Here is a 24,400-nt window from a genome sequence, read left to right as displayed (position 1 = left end):
AATTGATAAGTTAATTACTCCTTTAGGTACATTGAGAGGCGCTCCTCCAGCTGGTTTTTCGTTTCAACTGTGCTCCATACTCGCCATGTCTAGCATGTCTGTACTCACAGAGAGGCTCTGCTCCAGCGCGTACTTGTCGGCGTGCGCGAGGTCGCGCTCGCGCGAGAGGCGCTCTTTGGCAGCTCGTTCTCTCTTCAGCTCTTCTTGAGCTCCGTGCAGCTCGGCGTCGAACTTGCGCTGGCGCTTCTCGAGCAAGTTGTTGCGGCAGGTCTGTGGGAAGTTGGACAAATTAGCTGATGTTATGGATGTTTTGGTTATTTCACTTATTTCCTACATGGAACTTAGAAAATGCGTATCATGTTCCCCACTAATAGATATCTTAGATAAAATGACAAATTACGAAGCGATACCATACGTCAGACAGTCGGTGTAAATAAAAGTTTTAGCGGATATATATATTGAGTGAAATACGGTTCAGTAATATATTGTAGAACTAACAATTTAAAATCTATAAATTAAAAAAAAAAGACACAACACCGACCGTAGACACCTACTACATGAAATATACTCGTTGTCGTAAGGTGATGATAATCCTGGCTATAAATCTGTAGATTAAGATTGTCTTGCGATTATTTATGACATGGGGATCTTAAGCCTCGTTTGTGTTTGTGTATCGTGGTACAGTCAGCGTCAAATACTTTGTAGCAGTCAAAGTGGCCAAATAGTTCGGTACACCATACTAAATATATGGTGTACCGAACTATTTGGCTACTTTGGTTGCTATAAAGTATTTGACGCTGACTGTACACACGACATGGCACGGTAAACGGGATAAGCGCTTGCACTTATTCCGGTAATATTACGTAGACATTGAGTTTAAACTCGACCCGTAACTTTTATTGATATGTGATTGTATTGACAAGGTCCCAAATAGACTTCTTTATGTGGATAAAGATGACTAATTTACCAATTAATTTGTAATAATTTACCCCTTTTCTTTCAAGTATTTGATCGTACTTACCTGCTCGTCGAGCAGTGACCTCAGGTCGGCCATGTCGTTGGTCAGCTTCTGCAGCTTGCGCTTCCACTGCGCGGCCACGGCGCGCTGCTCCTCCACTTCCTCGTACGCATCTTGCACCTATCACGAACAAACGGTAATATATATGTATTGTGAATTATGTAAATTTATAATAGCAAAGATGCTATATATTCTTCTCGGTTCCCTTGCGACTCCTTCCAGTCACAATTTTTCACCATGCTTACACTTTCACTAAGTACATCATCATCATTAGTCTACGTTATACTTCTCAGAAATCTCTAGATTACTACAGGGTGGACAAATAAGAATGATACACTTTGTTTTTAAATTTTAATTACATTGAGTGGAAATTTTATTAAATATTTTTTTATAAATATATTATTCAGGGTTGGCAATTGTATACGGAAGATAATTTCTGCCAAATGTATACCACTAGCAGCAAGCAATTTTATCTCAAATGTTTCTGTTGTTTAAAACACGTTGTTTGCTCGATTAATTTTGAAAAAAAGTGATTTGGGATTGGCACCCAAATTCCCCAAATTTTGCAGCTCGTGACTTATTTCTGTGGGGCTATCTAAAATTACGTGTCTATGCTAACGAGCTGATGAAATTTAAACAGTTAAAACCGACTATTCGACACAAATAAACTAAGATAATGCCAAAAATGTGCGAATAGATGCTGAACATTGGGATGATAAGGGCTTACATTTGCCTGCTGTTAGAGGTGGACATATGTCAGACATTATGTTTCGCATGAATTTGCCAACCCTGAAGAATATATTTTTAAAACAATACTTAATAATTTTTGAACTTAATACAGTTAAAATTTAAAAACAAAATGTATACTTCTTATTTGGCCACCCTGTATTTGCTACACTATCGCATAGGGCATGGGCAACTGTTATGATAGCTTATCGGTAAGAGGATAGAGTTATAGTCAATTAAGAATCAAAGTTAAGTAAAACTTAAGTTATTGTGCTAGTTCTGTGTGAATTGGAGACTTTACATACCGACTTACTTTGGATTACCTATAATACCTTCTTCGCAGATATAAGTAATTGTCATAGCGAAGTTGTTCTTATTCTGCTTAAAAGCTAGGTGTATTTGAACATCAAATGATTACTTACTTATTTATTATTTATACTTTTACCTTAGACCTCATTATGGTATTAAGTTAATTAGTATTTTGAACTTCCACATTATCCTTATTAGGTATCATTTGTATTCGCTTTGCTCACATATGTGGTTGCAATAGTGCGTAATCTTAGTTTAGTATTATGTCACTACCTGTGAGCTCCTATAATTGACTACCTGTATCTACTATATTTTTCTATGTTAATGTCACAGCTGTTGGTTCTCCAAATAAAAATAAAATAAAAAATAATCCGTATAATATTTACGATAATATATAAAAATCCAGCTCTATAAATATAAGCATTGAATTCATAACGCATTCATCAAACATTCGTAAAAATACACACAAAATGTTAAAGTAAAGTCACATTCACACGCCCGGATCTAGCCGACACAACAACATTTACACACATTTGCATCAAAACAGCAATCCAATAATATTCTCGAATGTTCTTCTAATACGTCTAAAATCTCAACAACATAACGTAAACATCAGCAAGATTCTGTCGAAAAATCAACTATTTGGCCAAACGCCAACGAGTAGTGGTCAAGGAGACGCGTGTGACGATAAATTCATCTATAGATAATCATAAGAAATCACTTTATCAAAGTGCACTGACCTCTTCGTCCATTGCTCCTAAATAATGGTTAATAAAATAACCCACGACCTGCACACAAATTGTACTGGCACTATCAGAGATGGTATCGGCGGGAATTTTGTCACTATCACATCACATCAAGGATGATCTTGAGATAGGTTTCGGGCGAGATAACTCAGTTCACACCGTGACCCAGATATGCTCGGACGTGGTAATTCAATGGAAACTTCTGATAAATAGCTCGAATAATGTGAGAGTGAACGACTTTTACTGAGTTGCATTTTTAAATTGATTACGTCGGTATTAATAGTCGCATTCATATCAGTTGTATGACCTCGTTTTACATTGGAACGCTGTGATTTTATGATTTTCAAATAGCTTTGTTCCATTGGGCTGCCAAAGGGGCGGAGGCGACACATTTATTGTTGTCTCTGTTTCAGACTATCATTAATTTTCCTGTTACTAAAACTATTTGAACTTGTTCTAATATACGGGTACAATCGTTCACTCCTAGTTCAATGTCTTACCGAGACAACAAAATTATTTTTCACTTCTCATGCTCCTGACAAGTGACATTTAAGCCGAGTGTAAGCGATATAAAATTGCTTGTGATGCTCTAGAGCATAAAGTAAAACCATCTTATCGGCTTAGTAATAAAGTTCGAAATCTGCCAGCCCTGCATGCGCGCTCTGACTGGCTCGCCCCGCGCCCCCAACCGGCCTACAATACGGTAAAATAACCTCAAATATTGAAATTTTATTGTAAATTTTTCTCGTAATCGAAGTGAAAAGTAGAGTGTATAACTCAGGCATCGCTGCGCTCGGACTAATAAATTGCCTTGGATAGAGATTGAGCCCTTTATGCGCTTGTTGTACAATCTACTATTATAACCTATTCAGTAATGATAATGATCAAATAATAAAAATGGATTTATAGCTTAAAGAATGTGTTTAAGAATACGGTGTGTGAAAATGAATGTACATAGGTTGCATTATTAATACTTATATCAAACGAATTAAAAATAAAACATTGCGCTGTCAGCTGACATTCCTACCTTTTAGCTGTAACTATTAACTGTCAAAGTTACAATATCGGGTTATACATATAACGGATATGTCGCTTAAAAGCGATTTAGAACAACCGGTCCTAAATTTAGGGCCGGCCCTGAATATTTTAGACGAGTTGCTTAACGGCAACTCTGAATTCAATATAGATAGATTAAAAACAGCCAAATGCACGCTTACTGCAAGTAAAATCAATGTAGATTAAGTTTGAGTAAGCTTTTATTTTTTCATTTTTTATGCTCTAAAAGAGGATCATTGTTGTTCTAAAAAGTGTGTGTGTGTGTGTGTAGAAAGTGATACGCTTCTCCACTATAGCTTTTTACTCTTCAAGTACGATGTTTTTTTTCTTAATATTTTTACGATTAGCAATTGAAATTTGTTTTTAAATGAATTTGTTACAAAATTTCCATTCTGATATTTAACTCCCCATTCCATAAATTACGATACTTTTACCTAAATGGTTGATAATATACCCTTAAGAAATGCTTTATAAAATATACTTACTCATGTTAAAAAAAAAACGTATTCGAAATAAGAAGAGCGTTTAACTAGGGTGAAAGGCATCATTTCAGCCTCGGATTAATGGTGCCCGAACGCAGTGAGACCTCGGCAGAAATGAGTGCCTTTCATCCCTTGGTTAACAATCTCCTATTGCTGTGCTTCATACTGCTACTTGTAGCTCGTCTTCATGCTGCAAACGTAACTGCGCACGTAACAACTGCAGCTCCCTATGAGCCTGTTCATATCGCCGCTTGTGCTCGGCGCCCTCTGTGGCGGCGTCCGCCTCCTAGTCCTCGGCACCTGCTTGTGTCTTACCTTCTTCTCGAGTTGCTTCTTAACCGTGACAAGTTGCTCGAGGTCGTCCTCATGTTGCCGACGCAGTTGTGCCCGCAACAGCTGCAGCTCCCTATGTGCCTGCTCGTATCTCCTCTTGTACTTGTCGCCGTTGGCGACGGCGTCCGCCTCCGAGCCCTCGGAGTCGGACGGCTCGGCGCCCCCGTTGTCAGCTGAACGCCAGTGCAGGAGCTCCAGCTCGAGACGTTCGGATGCCTGTTGGAGAATTAGAATGTTAACATTAGGGTTTTGAATCGGTCATGGTGTTTACGAGAGTGAAAAGCATAGAATACCTATATGTTTTAGTTACACGTAGATAGAGTTGAGGATGCACAAAATTAAATAAACAACATTTAATAAGCCGAAAAACACGATTGGTGAAAGTAAATAAATGAAATGTTTAAAAAAGTATATGACGCCAATTAGGTACATCTTTTGCCAGACATTATTTATCACAAGTGCGATACAAATACAAATAATTTATTGAAAATAGTATAGTACAGTGATAGCACTTAAAGACTAAGGATTAAGGATAAGGAAAAGTTTACAAATGTCTGAACTAGGAGTTCCTGTGTTTCAGGCAGAATAGGACAATATTTATTAATTTGTAATTATTCTCTTAATTATAATTATAAATAGTACACAATAAAAATCGTATCACCTTAACAAAATAACTTATTTAGGTATTCTATATCAAAGTACAGTAAGTAGTCATTTTACGACTATAAGTAAGTTCTCTGTATCATCGTATGTCATATTTTGAAGGGCGCGTCGTAGAGTATTCTTACAATCAGCATAGCTAAATGCGTATAAGTCTAGTTTTGAATTTAATCTGTTGTACAAAAAAGGGCCCAAAAAGACGAAAAATCTAGATAAAAATACGTGCTTTCTCTGTACGGTTTGAATACATATAATATCTTTGCGCCTTTTGTTATTATATTCATTGTTGAAAGGAATTTTGGTGTGCTGCTTAAGTGTTGTGCTTAATATAAATAGTTGACGAACAGTTAGTACTTCACATGCTTTATAAAGGAGTTCAATGGGGTATAAGAATGGTTATTGTAATGTCGATTTCGATGTTGTGAAGTCGTTAATTTCAAACTTGCAGACTTATACATATATTTAATATCAAACGCAACTGAACCACACCAACAATTTCAAGGCCTTAAAGTACTAAAATCTTAAATGGCGCGGCTCTTAACATGGAGTGGGTATCTGATTGACAGATTATATCCTGGATCACTTAATTAGTTTCCTTAGGCAAATTGTTATTTAAAAGGATAGTGAGTTTTAGCTTGGTCTCTCCTTAATTGGTGAGGCCTTTGTCAGTCGCTACTATCAGCATCGACTAAGTATCGTCGTTGCTTGAATTAGACATCTGCTGGATAATGTGGCTTGACGTCGGCGTGCTTAGCTAACGCCGCCGCCGACTCACAGTCACAGTCCTCTTATGTACCTGCTGCAGCCGCTGGTTGTTGGCGAGCAGGTCGCGGTTGTCGCGCTCGATGCGCAGCCGCTCGGCGGCCTCGGCGTCGGCACGCTCGGTGGCGAGCGCCGCCGCCGCGCGCTCCTCCGCCAAATCGCCGCCCACCTCCGACAGCTGGAACAATACATATTGGTGGCAATCGTTAGCAGGTAATCGATCGTTAGTTTAAGCTAACTATACAAAGATTACTTCAACATCCAGTATTGAGAAAGAATGGTTCAATCTGTCAAAATATTTTTTTATACATTTTAGCATGAAATAACATCTCGTATAAAATAACGTTGTTCAATGTCGTTCAGATCCAAAATAAAATATTCGCCTGACTATTATAAATTGCCTTCTATATCATGATAAAAGTCATCGAGTAATATAGCTATTTCTAGATACCTAATACATCTAAAACTTACAAGTACCTAACATATATTTTAAACAAATCAGTTCAAAACCAAACTTGCTTATTACTATCAAAACAAACACGTGCCAAGTTTCTGATGGATCGGTCACTTACAAGTGGGCTTTAATCCACGAACAAGATTAGGCAGCTTAATGCCTAACCGAAGTAAATACAGACAGTCAATGGATTAAAATCTCAATCGCGTACCTAAATAGTCATTATAGTGAAACACTTTAAACTTATAGTTTCTATCGCTCTTCGACATGTAATAACAGACTACGATGTTAATTACTTCGATTTATAGGCGATATTAGTCATTATAATTTACGACTTGTTTATTTCCTAGTTGTTAAATATTAGCAAATATTGCAAGTAATTAAGTTAACTAATAGATAAGTAATGATACCAATTTAAAACAAAGAGTCATAACAAGAGTAAGGCGTCAGTAACTGATAAATGACGTTATAAATAGTACAAGGTCGTCCAGAGTGCATCCGTTATTTCATCCGAGATCATAAGAAATGGCATCATTAGTCATTCGAGCCGTTAACTACCCAGATTTAACAACTCGGTGATATTTTAGACACAACAATCTAAAATTGGGCTGCACTGACGTACGATGGACGTCCGGTGCATAAAACACCAGGGAAACATAGCTTATTTCGTTTATTGATTGTAAATCATAAATCTGCCTTTGAATGCAAAGTTGCACTCAACAAATTTATGGTTTGAGTTCTGAGAGCGGCGAGGCGTGTAACTTCCGCCAAGCAAAACCGAGTGACAATGTCACATTGTCACGGTGACGGACAGTCAAGAATTTCACGCATTTGTAAAACGATCGTAAGAATTCAACAATGAAAAAAAATTGGCAAGCGTCTAGATGCGGTAATAGCGGGCGGACGGTACGCAACAAGCGCCGCGCGCGCGTGTAGCCATACCAAACACCACGCGAGAATTTATTACGATTTATTATCGTAATACCGCATCATTGTGAAACGCTTTTAAACGCTTGAGCTGGAAATAAAATAATAGAGATTGGATTAGTCACCAACCTCGTCTAATTCAGAAACTGTTGTGCGGTCTTCCGAGATCCCTCTGCACATGCTGCTGGCTCTGCTCGTACTTCGACTAAACAAAGTGAATCCCTTGATCATTATGTTTGTCGCAGACTTCGATCTTCCGATTCTTCTACTAGTTTCAGGGTCATCTTTATGTCCTAGTCTGCGCCATTCATCCATTACATGATCTGTTTTCTTTAAGAAGCTGTCAATCTTAGCGCTCAAGTAGTTCGATGACGTACCTTCCTCTAAATGTGCCGCTACAGGTTTAAACTTTTGTCTTACTGGTTGTCTGTTACAGCCAAGAACGAATTGTAGATTTGCGTCAAACACTACGGGAGCCTGTTCCTTCGCCCTCAGTTCTGTCAAATCTACGCTAGTTCTCCTGTCACATGTTTGTGGATACATCCTTCTTGGTGTTGGTGTTGTACGGCGGCTGTAAATTGAGGAATTTACACTTGAAGAACGAGATAAGGGAACGTAGGTTCCATTGCTGCTGCAGGTTGAATAAACGCTGCCATTGCTCCTCATTGACATTGGACTCGGCGACCTAGAAGTGAGCAAGTTGCTTGGATAATGCCGTTTAGCGAGTTCTGCTATCGAACCAGTCTCAACTGAAGCTGAGGAAATGCTCCTTCTGTAAGACGGACTACGAGAGCGATTGACTAGCAGTTTTCCGTTGTCTGGAGGATTCACTGGAACCGAGTGTATCTCTTTTAAAGTTTTAGTTACGTAAAGTTTCTTGCCGTTAAGAAGAGTTGTGGGAGTTTTAGGTGGCACTGTTTCTTCCTCAAAATGTATAGGTAGCGTTTTTGCTTTCTTCATCGGTAATATGGGTCGGCATGATGGCGGTTTTGGTGGTCTTTTCGGAATAGCGTCCGAGATAAGCGGTGGTGATAAAAGCCCATTAGAGCTTGCCGGTGATAACGGTCCATTAGAATCTGGTGAGAGCAGCCCATTTGAATTTGGAGACGTCACTCCATTAGATTTGTGTGTGCCGTTTGTTCCATTGTGTTCTGGTATTTGGATCTTGAGCTGGTTGGAGCTGGGGACCGCGGCGGCCACGGGGCCAACGCTGTCGGGAGCGTGCGGCATTTTGGTAGGTTAGGCGATGCGCTTGCGTTTTCTGCAGCGGAAGTTCCCTTGGCGAAAGTCCGGTGCCATTTCAGTTGTGTCGACTGTCAGAGGCGATTCTGGATGCGTCGGCACATGTGTTGGAAATAGAACCGGCGCGAGAGGGCTCCGCGGACGCACTGCGCCGGCTAACTCGGTCGCCGGGCCGCAACCGCTCGACTATTTTAGTTTACGTAGATGTCGAAGTGCATGCGCGATGGCCGCTGATGTTTGGACCTTCATTAGTTTCTTATATTACAAAACTAAAGTTTGAAACTATCTTCTTAAAACTACATATTTATATCAATAATCCCGATAAGCGGGTTACAATGTAACTAATGATGAGAGAAAGTGTATAACAATAGTGGAGCGCAATGCTGGCAAGATAGCAAATAAATAGATGCATTAGTGGGTTATTCGATAAGCATGTCATGTCAATGGCGCAGGCGCGGGGTGGCTGCGCAAGAGACCGGAAACCGTGAAGGCCGTGGGCCACCTGACTGGATCTTACGTAACATTGTGGATGTTTACATAACAATTGTAGATTTATTGTTATTAATAAGTTCTTTATATTGTAAAAAAAAGGAAATTATTAAGTCGATCACCAAAAAAGTAAGATTGAGTTGTAAATTTGTTAGTGACAACTGTGTAATCATAGCATAAATAAGTATAATATATGTTTATGAAAAAAGTCATAATTTTTAATCGATTTCAGGGTTACTATTTACATTTTGTTTATCTCTCCCAATGATACCGTGAAAGTAAAAAGTGGAGCCACACATTTTAGTAGTTGTCCAGGGTTAAAATTGGCACATACCTACGAATGGTCACAGAAATTGAATAGTTATTATTAAATTTACGTTTATTATACTTTCGATTAATGTATGTATGCATAATTGCGAGTCTTTATAATTAAGGCTAGATTTGAGATTTTGCTTCCAATCTTTGCTTACAATTAACATTAACTAAACATTGGTTATCTTACTTTATCGAATATTATTTAATTGCTGCGCATATCGTAGGCGTGAAGGAAACAAACGAATTCGCAATGTTTTGACGCAAACACGCGTTTATTTCAGCCAACAGCGCAAACACGCTAAGTTCTTGGCATGCGAAATCCATTTAATAACCATATAAATAAACTTCCGTATTTTATTATTTCATAATTTACTAGTCGCTTTTCGGTGAAGGATAACATCGTGGGAAAACCGGACTAATTTAACCCTTTAATTCGCAATGTAAATTAAAATGTATACCTAGGTATATGGTAACCCTAGACCCTCTTTTTGCATTTTTTTCTTAACCAGAATCATCCAGGACAACCGAGCGTCGTGGAGGCCTATAAAGTCTAGTATCCTCTCTGGGTTGGAAGGACAGGTTGCATTGGTTTTCATAAAAAAAACTACAGCCTCTGCGAAATCATGGGTTTAACACCCCAGGCTCCCATGAGCCGTGGTTAAAAAGGCGGGACTACGCTAAGAAGATGGATAGAGTCGAACCAATCAAACTTTGCATGGAATTTGCAATGACGAAAGTATGGAAATGTCTTAACAAAATTATATGAAAATATGACGTTTGTAATGATATTTCCTCAATTCATTCTATTCAAAACGGTGTAAAGTTAGCTTAGTTAGACGGACTCTTAATAATAAATAACCTTCCGTTGATATCACATTCATTGCCAAGTTTTGGTTCATTACCAAAATATCAATAAAAATGATATAAGTAGAACGCGCGAAAACAGGGTTTATGAGATATCAGAACTGACATGTTTACTGTAACCTATTTTGCAAGCAAACAGATTACTGGTACTGGACCAATGTAATTGTATATTCAGTTACGTTAAATCTAGACTGGACAATGACGTGACCCGGTTTCTACGAGTCTAAGACTAATCACTGTTTTGTTTGATGTGCAGTTTTTACTATTAAGATTATTTGCAGAATACACATGATTTTACAGAACTAAAAATGTTTGAGCTCCAATTCTACCAATGTCTTCTGTGAAATACCAATGTCTTAAATTGTAAAGCACAAGCTTATGAAGCTTTCAATGAACATATTTCATGATGTACTCGTAGTAACTGCAGGCAGCAGAGCTACAAGAAATAACACTTGATTTCTTGATTGTTTTCTATGTATTTAAGTATTTTTATATGACATATCATATCTCGTTGTCTGAGTACCCACAACACAAGCCTTCTTGGCTTACCATGGGACTTAGTTTTGTGGAAGAATGTCCCTATAATACTTATTTATCTGTATATTATGAATATATAATGAATATTTGTTTTATGTGAATCTCCTGTTCTGTTAGTGACATAGAGACTGTGACTGCCCCCCTCCCCCCCCCACAAGACAGGCCGACGATCTGATGATGGTAAAGACAGGATGCTGTGTGAGGGCGACATGACACCGAGTACGGTGAAGATAATTGAGCGAGGCATATTTCAAGCAGTAAGCCTCGAATGGTAGAATTAATTATCTACTCTATGCCATGTTTAAAACGTCTACGTTAGCCGCATCTCAGAAACAAAAAAATGATAATGACATCAACACAAAACGTAAATCATATTAAACGCTGCCAATTCACTTTATGGATCAAAATCTTACAATAAACTGCAAACATCTGTGCGTCTGTTCCGCTGACATGTCAAAAGGTCCTATATGAGTATAGCTTTAAAGCGCATCTGCCGTTCTAATTTCGTTAGTGTTCCAATAAGAAATAAATAGCAGCGACGTCTGCCAATGCGTCCAGTTGACGCAATGTGCAGGCTCAAATCGATTGAATGTCTGTGATTTCTATTGCACTTTCGATCACTGATTGTATAGGCATAGTGGGGGATAGACACTATCAGTAAAACTAGTTTTGAAGTAATGACATTACTATTGATAATGTAGTGATTAGAAATAAATGAAATACATAATAGAAAAAGACAAAGCAAGGGGATGACAATATTTTTCAAGCCATATGTCTCTTCCGCCAATATCAATAAATAGGTACATAAGAATAGGATCGCGAAAATCTAATTGAATAATCTGTTTTCTGTGTTTAAGTTTAAATGTTAGTCTTAACATTTAATTAAGATTAAACGTCACATGACACTGTGTACAAGTGAGACAGATTGTGACAAGACAATGCTTATTGAGAGATTAAACATTTTCACACGCAGTCATTGTAGGGCTTAGTGTAGGAAATTATACTTTCTAGTTATACATTGATCCTTATACTAATAGTATCTTTTTCAACCTAAATGATTTTGCTCTAGTTTAATAAGGTATGCACCAAATGCAATCCCGAAATTTAGTTGGCTACGACTTTGAGACACTTCCTTCATTTTCATTTTGTTTTATAATAACTTAACTTCATTTTTTATATGCCAGAAAGTCTCTTAATTCCAGTTCCTATCAATTTAATCATGTACGTTAAATTAAAGGATACAAAGTAACTAGAAATATAACTTGTGAAACATTATATTTTTAGAAAAACTAAAACAAGTAAATTGGGACAAGCATGTCAAGCGTTCAGCTCAGCCACGAGCTCAAAGCGAAAATGATTTAACGTGTTATTAAAATCATCAGTTTTACGTGGTTTTACTGACTGACTGACGTGACCCTAAAATTCAGTTGCCGGAAAATGCGAAACCGTGATACTAATAGTTTGAATTAAAACGTGTTAATAGTTTAATTAAAGAAACCGTCTACATTACTAAATATTTAGAGACCAGACGATGTTATAATATTTCATATTATCTTGTATGAATAGTAAAGTTGTTGGTTTATTTTGGTTTTAACACCAGCACATAGCTTGACACGTAATGAGAACTTATACTTTTAATATAATATATTAAGATGAATGAAATCTCAGTAAATGAAAATTTGCGGACAAAATTTTTACAGATCGATTACATGACGTCTTTTAGCTTAGATCTATTGGTAGGTATAAGATTTTCGGGAGGATATATTGAATATGTGGGAAGAGTGTGGTGGAGACCACGGCCGGCAAAACGTCCTACTTTGTCGCTTGCCACTAGGACGAGATTAGCTTTTATCTTTATACGATTAAGCTGACAAGGCGTCCTCATGGCAAGTGACAAAGTGGGACATTTTGCCAGCCGCGGACACAAATAATAACAAATCGGGAGCCCATATTTTCATGATATTTGATTTATTTCAACTGTAAAAACACTGATGACCCTTGATGATGATGATGTAAAGCACAGCTGATACTGGGAATAGGTTAAAGAAGAGCTAATGATCATGAAATTTCTAAGCATAATATCGTGAAACGTGAAAATCATTGTCACATTCCCTGAGTCGACGGAGCCCATTTTTGGGCAGTTTACCCTTCGGGTATCTGAAGCAACTTAGTCACAACATTACACAGGAACTTTACGGTCGGGCGGATATTACAACCGGCTGCCGACATATATATAAAAGATAACTTGAAAACTATAGTTTACTGATACGGGTAAGATAATTTTCCCAGTATTTAATTATATCAACAAGATATAATTTAATATACCTTTATAAACGTTAACCTTCGCAAACAGAAATCGTATTAAAATATTTTATTAAATTAAGGGCTCGTAAAGTAAAAATAGAAAGTTACATGCGAATTTTTATTCTTCTATGTGTACAATATGATATCGAAATTATGTCTATAGGATAATAATTCGTGCGAGCATTTTGCTCGTACGTGTTCGTTAATGTATTGGCATATTTGGCATGAGAGAGACGCACGGGGTGAATGATAACAAAATGATGTCATTTTGGATATGAAAATGTACGTTCGAATTGGCCTCCTTGATTGAAAAACGTGACTCATAGCGAAGATATACATATATAACTCCATATAAGATAAATAAAGTCTAAGAAAAAAATACGTGCTTCGAAAAATAAATAATAATTTATGCTCGAATAGATGGCGATATAACTTTGGCCTATGTGCGAGTTGGCGACACCGTTTGATAAAACACATATCAGTGAAAGAACATAGGCCAAAAAGCCTATGTCATTCTATGAGTTTTGGTCCTGTATCGAAAAATGGTAGTAAATTTACTTGACTACAACATTTACTTTGATAATACGCCTCTATACACAATTCTCTTTGCTCATAGAGATGTTGTTCTAATAGAAGATTGAGTTAGATAATTTCTTCAGTGGTTGTTATGTAAGCGCATTCCAGTATTTTCGTCTAGCTAGGTCAAGGAACTGACGTCGTTGTTATTTACTCTTAGACATCGTCAGTCGAATAAACAAATAATTATAAGACTTCACAAATCAACCTAGTCCCGTAGCAAGCTCAATAGGGCTTGTGTTATGGATACTAGACGAGGATATTTAAATACATAAAATATGAATATAAAACATAGACAAAGCACAGACGGTTTACGGTAGGACATATTCTGATGGTATGTATCTACGTAATTGTAAGAATTTAATTCGTCGTAATTTCTAGTGTAAAGTAGATTAAGTGTAAAGGCATGGTCAAATACTAGTTATTTTTTCGGAAATAAAACAGAAATGTATTTATTATAGTGCCAGCTTAGGGCTCGACGGGCTTGGATCGCCTATGGTTACCATAATTATTTGGAACTGATACGGGACAAAATGGCGTTACTCTGGGTGCAAATAGGTATTTACATAGGTTTAACAAAAACAGGTAAGGTGGTTAAACAGAGATGATTGTGACCATTTACATCGGTATTCTGAAGCGGTATTGATATAGGGGACGCGATACTTAAATACGGTGCCGGTCCCGTATACAACGTGTGGCAAACCTACTTATGGCTTAGTGTGAGTTCAAACATTTGTCACTTAACGCAAATAGCACAAATGTCTTTACCGGGATTCGAATCCGTGATCTTTAGCTTGGTAACCAGGGTCACTACCTAAGGCTGGCACTGGCCTAAGGCACTACGGAGGCTGTTCTAAGTAAATTGCGTGTCTAATTATTAAATTCTTGTCAATTAGCAATGTTTGATTAGAAACGAATCGTGATTAAACTGAAACTAATGATTGCTCAAGATTTATGACAACAAATTAAATAGCTTATCGAAGTAATAACTCAACGTCACTTACGTGCATTTCATATGCCGCAATTAAAACTCACATTATCACTGTATTAAAGATGAAACGTAAAAGGAACTGGCCTAGGTAGGAGCTACAGAACCACTGACAGGAGAGCAAAACCCAACGTCTCAAGGAGAGCGACTGTGGGGCATGTTAGTGTTGGTAGGAACTCGAGTCTATTTAATTTTACATTTGAAGAACTCGTCTCGTTTATTATTAGTATTAAGACTTTATTTCGGACATCACAGATCCATACGTGATTAGGTACAATATTACTAATCACTATGTTAGTATTGACAAAACAATTTATATTTAAGTATAGTACATACATTATTTACATTAAAAAGTTTATACGTTAAAACTCCAGAGGCTTTGAAGTCCCGAGTCAAGAGAGAGAGAAGCACTTCAGCCTTCGAATAAGAACTCCTTCAACAATTTTGTAGGGTTTCTTAAAATACTAGTACCAGTAAAGAATATAAGCTTTATTGTATGGTGTACATAAACCAGCAATTTTGCAAGAAGATAATGCATTGCCAGTTTTTGTTAAATGAGAGTTCCCTTAAAATGACTCAAGTCTCTACAAAAGATTCGGTTCTCTAACAAAATGACAAAAAAACTCGAGTTTAGATTTAATTATACGAGTCAGAAAAACACAGTCGAGTCTTATAGCAGTCTCGAAGGACTCGAGTCTCAACCAACACTAGAGCATGTAGGCGTCTGTTCCTCATGAATGAATATCAGGCTTGAGATACTTAGTACCCTTTGTTTCACTGTGATAGACCAATCTCGGAATCTAGGTGATAAGCTATTGAGAGCATTGTTATGTATTGTGATTTTGAAGGCACTTTCGATTGTGTACGTGATGGAACGGCAGGCGTAATGAAAATGGAAAGGTCCGAGTCTTAAGATCACAATCATATTGTGTTTCTTACATTTAATAGGTATATCATTACATTAATGTAGGTGCATTATTTTTATTGACATTATTTTGAAAAATATTATGGTATGTAGGTAGGTTTTAGGTATACGAAATTGAAAAATCTTTCTCATATCATGGTACAATAGTAGCGTCTTTCTGGTCTTATGGTTGAAAAATACATCAATAACAGGTGCCGTTGAAAAACATTATAATTAACGACCAAGACTAAAATGTAGTTAATGCGAATGATAATCAAAAAACATAAAAAAGAATCTAGCGGCGATTAATTTGGTTTCGTTTTTAATACCACATCAGTGTCAAACAAGCAGTCAACCCGGCTGATGGTAAGCGGTTACCATAGCCTATGGACGAATGCAACTCCAGGGGTGTAAGTGTCACATACGCTTTTCAGTACTTTTAACATTAATCCTTTTTTATTAGGGTTCCGTAGCCAAATGGCAAAAAACGGAACCCTTATAGATTCGTCATGTCCGTCTGTCTGTCCGATTCTGTCACAGCCACTTTTTTCCGAAACTATAAGAGCTGTACTGTTCAAACTTAGTAAGTGGATGTATTCTATGAACCGCATTAAGATTTTCACACATAAATAGAAAAAAAAACAATAAATTTTGGGGGTTCCCCATACTTAGAACTGAAACTCAAAAAATCTTTTTTCATCAAACCCATACGTGTGGGGTATCTATGGATAGGTTTTTCAAAAATGATATTGAGGTTTCTAATATAATTTTTTTCTAAAATGAATAGTTTGCGCGAGAGACACTTCCAAAGTGGTAAAATGTGTGTCCCCCCCCCGTAACTTCTAAAATAACAGAATGAAAAAACTAAAAAAATATATGATATACATTGTCATGCAAACTTCCACCGAAAATTGGTTTGAACGAGATCTAGTAAGTAGTTTTTTTTTTAATACGTCATAAAATTAAAAAAAAAAAATTTTTTCATCAAACCCATACGTGTGGGGTATCTATGGATAGGTCTTCAAAAATGATATTTAGGTTCCTAATATCATTTTTATCTAAACTGAATAGTTTGCGCGAGAGACACTTCCAAAGTGAAAAAATGTGTGTCCCCCCCCCCCCTGTAACTTCTAAAATAACAGAATGAAAAATCTAAAAAAAATATATGATATACATTACCATGCAAACTTCCACCGAAAATTGGTTTGGACGAGATCTAGTGAGTAGTTTTTTTTTAATACGTCATAAAATTTAAAAAAAAATTTTTTCATCAAACCCATACGTGTGGGGTATCTATGGATAGGTCTTCAAAAGTGATATTTAGGTTCCTAATGTCATTTTTTTCTAAACTGAATAGTTTGCGCGAGAGACACTTCCAAAGTGGTAAAATGTGTGTCCAAAGTGGTAAAATGTTGAACAAGATCTAGCAAGTAGATTTTTTTAATACGTCTTAAATGGTACGGAACCCTTCATGCGCGAGTCCGACTCGCACTTGGCCGCTTTTTAAAGAAACATATACTAAACTCCCAAAATAACAAAACTAAAAAGTCGCTATGGTAATAGTTATCGCAAGACCAATTAAAAATTAATAAACAAAATAAAGATGAAAACACTATGTCGACATCGCTTCGGGAACCTCGTAAACATTCGTCATGGTGCAAAAACCTTGTGACAGAACCGTTCTATGGAACATGAATGACATTTTTTACGCAGCCCGCAACCCGTTGACAGGTAGAGCGACCGTGAGAGAAAACACCGATTTATGTATTCAATTCTAGCGGGTTTTTGCGATGAAAGACATTGCCTTGATGTTACTATCATTAGCATATAGTAATGTACGTGAAAATGTACTTACAGATGAAAACAGCTAAATATTTCTAGGAAATTGTTTTGAAATAAATTTTAGTTTTTTCTTGATGTTTTATGTATACCTAGGAAATAAAACCATTTCACCGACGCCACTACCATAACAATACTTACACAACTACTAAACTTCGTGTTTACGTATATTTGTCCAATTGTGTGAACCGATATTTTTGACATTAGTTTACGCTCTGGGTTGGAAGGTAAGATGGCAGTCGCTTTCGTAAAAATTAGAGCCTACGAAAATTCTACGGATTAGTTGCCAAGCGGACCCCAGGCTCCCATGAGCCGCGGCAAATATGCCGGGACAACACAAGAAAGAAGAAGATAGAAGACAATCTATTATAAAGTGTAAGTAACATAGATGTGCTACGCGTGCGCCCGTGAGGGACAGAACGCGCCATGTGCCAAATTAAAAACACGTTTTAACATTCCTGACAACATATCAAAAACAATCTACGTAATTTGTTCGGGTTATTTGTTACCCAATAAACCATACTATACAAGGACAAACAATCATAGCGCTTTCTCTGCTACTCTTACTGAAAGTTCCGTATGAGCATCTTGTTCGGTCATCTGCCGGCTCTACCATTTCATCTCTATACTTATTATACCTCTATAGTAAGTAAGTTACTCGTACTTATCTAAAGGTGACGTTCGGACGTCACCGGCAGCTGCAATACTGTTGTGGCTGCAATACTGTTCAACCTTTAAGGTGTCGTCAAATCGTCAGGATATCAATAGACTCATAGGCTGCGGTCAACGCTTACTATAATACCGTCAGTACGCCTATTTGCCACGGCCGCCCGAGATTCAAATTGTGAACAAATGTCGTTTTCTTTCTGAAACTAACTTGACTTGTTAACGCCAACTATGTTGCAATTGTACGGAATTGCGCAATCGGAAACCAACCCCACAAAAATTACACGAAGTAACAGTTTTTGGAGAGATTCAGTGAGGTTTGTTTATGATCTCCGTAATCCCTGGTCCGGTTAGACCAGCCTCGATTTGTCTTCTTCTAGTAGTCTACTATATTTTTTATAAGAATTTGCTAATCGTTTCATCACCTAACGAGCAGGTCTAAAGCTACATACAGAAATCTTGTAACAAACTTGCGTTGAGCGAACGACTGTTGTTGTAATGGGCGAGAGAGCGCGAAGAGTCTCCAATTCAGGGGGCCTAGCTACTCGTATAATGACAATTGTTGAAGAAAACGCCAATCAAAACTTTAATTGTGTACACAAACAGTCACGGACTTTTCGTAGCATCATCTTGGTATAATTCTTTTAATATCCGTTTGGCATTTGTCGATGTACGATTGTCGGGGAGCTTGGGCAAAAATGCTTTCCTATGTCTGTCCGGCTGTCCAGCTATTCTCCTCTACAGGTCGCATTTCTCCGATTCTCTAGAAATTTTGTGAGTAGGTTCGATACTTATATAGTTTTATGTCCATTCAGTTCTTAATTTTTTTTCAAAATTGTTGTGCCACGGGGGTTCGCGTCTAAAGCTCACAAAGCCACTAATAATATTTTCAACACACTTGCTCAAAACGATGTTTTTATTCCACCGATTTTTGGCTCATACGAGTAATCCTAGATATTAAACACGCGCGCTTTTTCAGTATATTATAGCACTCGTGCTTTTTGATTATATTATCCGACGGAGTTAAGAAGGTAACTGATTGCTAATAATATGCATGGAAACGGAACCTTCTTAATTTGGTCGAGTAATACATTTTCTTAACCAACTATTAGGTTTCAAATGTTAGTTCAAAGAGGTTTTCTTCACCACCAAACATAATTTATAGATTAAATTATCCCGTAAATTACATTAATGAATAAACATAACATTTTATCGATTTGATCTCCATCCGTCGAATAGAAATACGAAATTATTACATTTTTTATATTTTTTTAATTGGCTGTTTGTCGATTTCTATCGCGCCTTTGTCTTGCGCGCGCATTGGAATCGTGCGTTAAAAAAAACGCGCCAGCCATTTTCCGTATTTGTCATAAAATTGAAATAGTTTGCAGGTTTTTAGTTTATATACCTATTGAAGAAGATATCATTTTCAAGCATTGAAAATGAAGAACACATAAAATTGAACTTGCCGAGAGCGACAGCCTTTTATTGTCAAAATCGGCGGCAAAAAAAAAAATTGGCGGCATATGAAACTATTATTACATGGAAAATCAGCAAAAACGCCTAGTCTTTCTTGGAAAACGTGCTGGTAGCTTACTTCAGTGAACTGGCGAATAAGTGCCTATAAGCCCAGCACGCTTTGGTGCAATTATTCGATATTAAAACTGTAAGCCACCATTTTGAAAATTGTACTTTTACTGTTTTGACAAATCCAACTTATAAGTTTTGTTTATTCCTCGCAAGTGTGTCGAAAAACGTCGTATGAAACGCGTATGCATTGGTCATTACCCACATCGGCTTTCGTATTGCGCGCTCGCTTACACCTCGCGCGCACAATATCGTCTCGTGTGTAATGACCAACTTAGCACACTTGTATCATAATGTACTATTATTTATCGGGATGTATATTGTTGTTTATGATCACCGTCCCTGATCCGGTTAGTCGAGCTTCCATTTGTCTTTTTGCAGCGTGTGAGCGGCCCTGGGCGCCGCAATTAAAGCACCCGGTTTCGAAGCTAGGACCAGCTTGGCGACGTAAAAACAATGATAAATTGAACATATTTTTCTACCAAATGAATCCTGTTTGAATAAAACTGGATTCACAATTGACTCGATTTAGGCGTAGTTGGAACGTAATTAAGGCTTACTTTGAAATGGGTTCGGAATTCTTGAATTGAAGTTTAATTCATGTTGTGCTAGGGCATTACGATTACGAACGATTATAAGTTAGCTATCTCCACAACGACTGGTCGTGCGTTACCCTTAACCAAAGGTCCTCAACGATCTTAACTAGATCGTCGGTTGGTCGGTCGGTAGCTTGGGCCAGATAGGTTCTAGGATTGCTACCGTAAACCGGAGAACGCAGCAAAAGGCTCTCCAACAAGACGGATCGACGAAAAATTGATAATTCTTTGTTTGATAAAGGATATGATAAAAAGTCGCCAGCAGCATGCTTAGACATGCGAAGTCATTTCGTGGCACTTTCTTCTTTGTAGGAACGTTTTTCTTATATGTATTGTGTTTCGTGTTTACGAATAAAAATGTTTCTATACCACTCTATTGTATAAAATGATATTTGACTGAAACGGAAGTACTCACCTTTGTTTCGAGCCTTTCGTTTTCATTCTTGAAATGGGTGCGTTCGGTTTCCACCTTATCCAGTTTAGCTCGCAGGGTCTCCAGCTCCTCCTGCAATCAAAGAAACATATAAGGTCACTGTGGGCAAGACCGTCTACAAGGCAAGTCCGTCAACACATTATAACTTTTGAATTAGAAAGAGTTTGCCGCTTTGGCGTCGAGTTTATAAGTCAGTTTTTCGCGCTAGTTCCCTCACTCTAAAACAGATGGCGCTGTGACAACGAACTTCAGAGCAATCCGCGTAAACAAGTCATTACGTGTATGGAACTCGAAGTGATAGTGCGACAGTCTCTGCAAATAAAATTGTTAAAAATAGTTTGTGACAAAATTTTGAACCGAAATTGACTACGTAAGTAATATAAGACCCGGCAATCTTTATTATGTGTTTAAATTATCAGATATTGGCTTAGTTTTGTAATTATACGTTCCATCATTCATCACATTAAAATTTTGCTAAGTTGGAAAGTCCGTCTACTATGCACCAGGCAAGTCCGTCATATGCCGGACTTTCCTTGAATCAGAGGTTACCAACTGTTAAATGGCTTCAATATTTTTTATTACGATTTTATAAGGGTACTACAGATACGCATCTTTACGACATTGCGCATGATGTTTGTGTTTTGTGTTTATTAACAATTTTAATTTCGATACTACTAAAGAAATGTGTTCTTCATCCTCAGCACTATGTAACCGAAAATACAAATAAAAAAATACCTATTAAGTAAATAAATAATGGCCGCAAACTAAGCATAGCTTAGCTTTTACTATTGGTGCTAGGCGACGACATATATAAACTAATATAGATAAATACATAAAAAACAAACATGACTGGAGGAACAAATATCTGTGTAGATTATACAAGCAAATGCCCCTACCGGGATTCGGATGATCATCGCCTTCATATGTTATATTATTATACCTATGACACATATTATTACCCTTTTTACTCCTCTTTAATTTTAGAATACGGTTGTACAGTCATGTTTTCTTGACAGTTTTGAAGATTAAAATCATTGCAGCCATATCAGTCCGTACGTATTTTTTATTTCGGAACATTTATTGTACTTATCGTAGTTTAGGCGTTTTGCCTACACCGTGATACAAGGTTACGCGCCACGCCAACGCTATACCGCGCGTGCCACGCCGCTATGTGACGTGGGTTCTTCGCCTTACTTATCCTGAAAATTTACGTATGTAGGGTACCTACTTGTGTTCTGGAGTTTGATTTGCCAATCACTATTTGATTTAAACTTAAACGGTGTTCGTAGTTTAAAATTGCTACTACTATGAGTTTATTTATGTAACCCTCTTTGATTTCCGTAAATTTAAAACAACGAGTAAATTTAACACGACTATTAGTATTTTATTTGAGAAGTCCAAAAAATAAGTACGTATAATTATTTTCCAAAAAAGGTTTACCACCCCATTTACGTAATATATGCCGGACTTACCTTTTAATAAGAAAAATTGTGTTTATTTCGAATCTAAACCCTATATTAACAAGTTTAGAGTACACTTTTCATTGTCTTGTTTCGTTCTTTGTAAGGATTCGAATACGAACACATAAGTACCCATAGTATGGCTGATATCGTTACTAGACGGACTTACCTTAAACTACACGGGAAGTCCGTCTACTCGCCGAATTTTTAAAAATACTATTGTTTTTGCTTAATTTATGATTATAATGATCTGTCACTATAGCCTTACTATTATTTATGACATTCTTCATCGTATGTGATTACAAGCGGTCACGTAAGTGAATAATTAACGGAGCTACGAGGGTCATGCCAAAAGAAATTAGATACTCAAAAGTTACCGACTTTATTCTTTATTACAGCTATCTATTTTTTCGAAGTAGTCACCGTGAACACGTATACACTTTTCCATCCGTCTAAACCACTTAGAAAATACCGATGACCACTCTTCTTTAGATACCTCAGAAATTTCATAATTATACGCAGCCAGGGCATCTTCTTTGTTCTCAAATCGCCTTCCTTTTAATTTTTCTTTAATTTTGGGAAATAAGTAAAAATCGCAAGGGGCTAGGTCGGGGGAATATGGCGGGTGGGGCAAGATAGTCACGTTTTTTGAGCTGAAATAGTCAAGTGTTCTAGCAGAAGTGTGAGGGGCAGCGTTGTCATGGTGCCAGAGCAGGTGCTGAGTTCCCGATTTCGGCCGCTTGTCACACCAAGCTGACAGTACTCTGGGGGCACAAACTGTCACATACCATTCAGAGTTGACTGTCCTTTGATCTTCTAGCACTATCGTAGCAATATGTCCCGTCTTGCAGAAAAATGAGGCAATCATTTGTTTTTGTGTACTTCGGGTTCGGCGACATTTTGTTGGCGTCGGCTCATCTTCAAAACACCATACTGTGGACTGCCGCTTTGTTTCGGGGTCGTAGTTATATAGCCATGTTTCGTCACCTGTAAGTATATCATATACATTTTTTTTCTCGCCAGCGTCGAATTTATCTATCATAAATTTGCACCAATCTACGCGGCGGTCTTTTTGCAAATCGGTGAGTTTGTGCGGCACCCATCTTGAACAACGCTTATGAAGGGCCAGATGATAATGAATTATAGTTTGCAATGCTGCTGATCCAATACCCAGCTCACGCTCGAGCTCTGCATATGTAATTCGTCGGTTCGCACGAACATTTTTTTCCACAGCCTGTACGTTTTCTTGAGTGACTGCGGTTGGCGGCCGTCCGGTCTTCGCCTCATCTTCAAAGGTCTCTCGTCCCCTTTTAAATTCAGCAAACCAATTAAAAACAGTTGCACGTGAACAAGCAGACTCGCCAAAAGTTGAAACTAAAAGTTCAAAACACTCTTGAGGTTTTAAACCTTTTTTAAAATCATAATAAATCATAACACGAAAATCACGTCGAGTGAGCTCCATTGTTGCGAAAATTTCCCTCCAAAATTACCCAGAAAAAAAATAATTAAAAAAGGAATCCTAACATTTTCCGAGTGTTCCATATTTGAATTTATTAGCAAATAACCTACCTTTACAATGGTGTATAACTGGCCAGTATCGATCAAATGACCATAGAGTATCTAACTTCTTTTGGCATGACCCTCGTAGAATACTCCAATGTAAAAAATAAATAAAGTATGCCGGTCTTGCCCACAGTCACCTTACGTTAGGAATGTTCCGGTTTTAATACATCTATTTGGTGTCAAATCATTTGTATAATTATTCTATCAAGATTTTGACAATTTTTATTGCTATCCAACTTTGACTATACATCTTATAAAGACTATTTAATCTAATACCATAGGTATAGTTGCGTTGTTTAATTTTCTTGCTAAGTTCGGTCTTCATCATCAATCATCATTATTCATGAAGAATCAGTAGGTAATGGTTTTATTGTGACATATAATTGCATTAAAGTCTTAGATCGGTGGGTCAAAAACAAGATTTCATTTCAGACACCGGTACAGTCGAAAGCAAAGAAAAACTCCTAAAATAGCAACTTTATCGCTTCAAATAAATAAACGGTAAGTCAGTTTGTCGGTCGGTCAATAAGTTTAAAAAAATATTGGTTGAGCTTGAAACGAATT

The 24,400-nt window shown here is 37.3% G+C and overlaps 1 protein-coding gene across 8 annotated transcripts in view; it reads right to left on the bottom strand.

Moving 5' to 3' along the window:
• LOC133528823 (unconventional myosin-XVIIIa) overlaps window positions 1-24,400 on the bottom strand; it is a 301,706-nt gene that overhangs the window by 9,760 nt on the left and 267,546 nt on the right. For all 8 annotated transcript variants that reach the window (XM_061866296.1, XM_061866297.1, XM_061866300.1 and 5 more), the window contains 5 exons: window positions 20,796-20,885; window positions 6,127-6,270; window positions 4,653-4,886; window positions 1,022-1,138; window positions 109-270 (listed from right to left, as the gene is read on the bottom strand). In XM_061866296.1, the coding sequence (XP_061722280.1) occupies window positions 109-270; window positions 1,022-1,138; window positions 4,653-4,886; window positions 6,127-6,270; window positions 20,796-20,885 (747 nt within the window). The remainder of the gene's footprint in view (window positions 1-108; window positions 271-1,021; window positions 1,139-4,652; window positions 4,887-6,126; window positions 6,271-20,795; window positions 20,886-24,400) is intronic.

This window comes from Cydia pomonella, chromosome 20 (genome assembly GCF_033807575.1).
Source record: "Cydia pomonella isolate Wapato2018A chromosome 20, ilCydPomo1, whole genome shotgun sequence".
In the NCBI taxonomy this organism is placed as follows: Eukaryota; Metazoa; Arthropoda; class Insecta; order Lepidoptera; family Tortricidae; genus Cydia; species Cydia pomonella.
The sequence above is the reverse complement of the archived record's forward strand: the minus strand, read 5'-3'. Positions and strand labels throughout refer to the sequence as shown.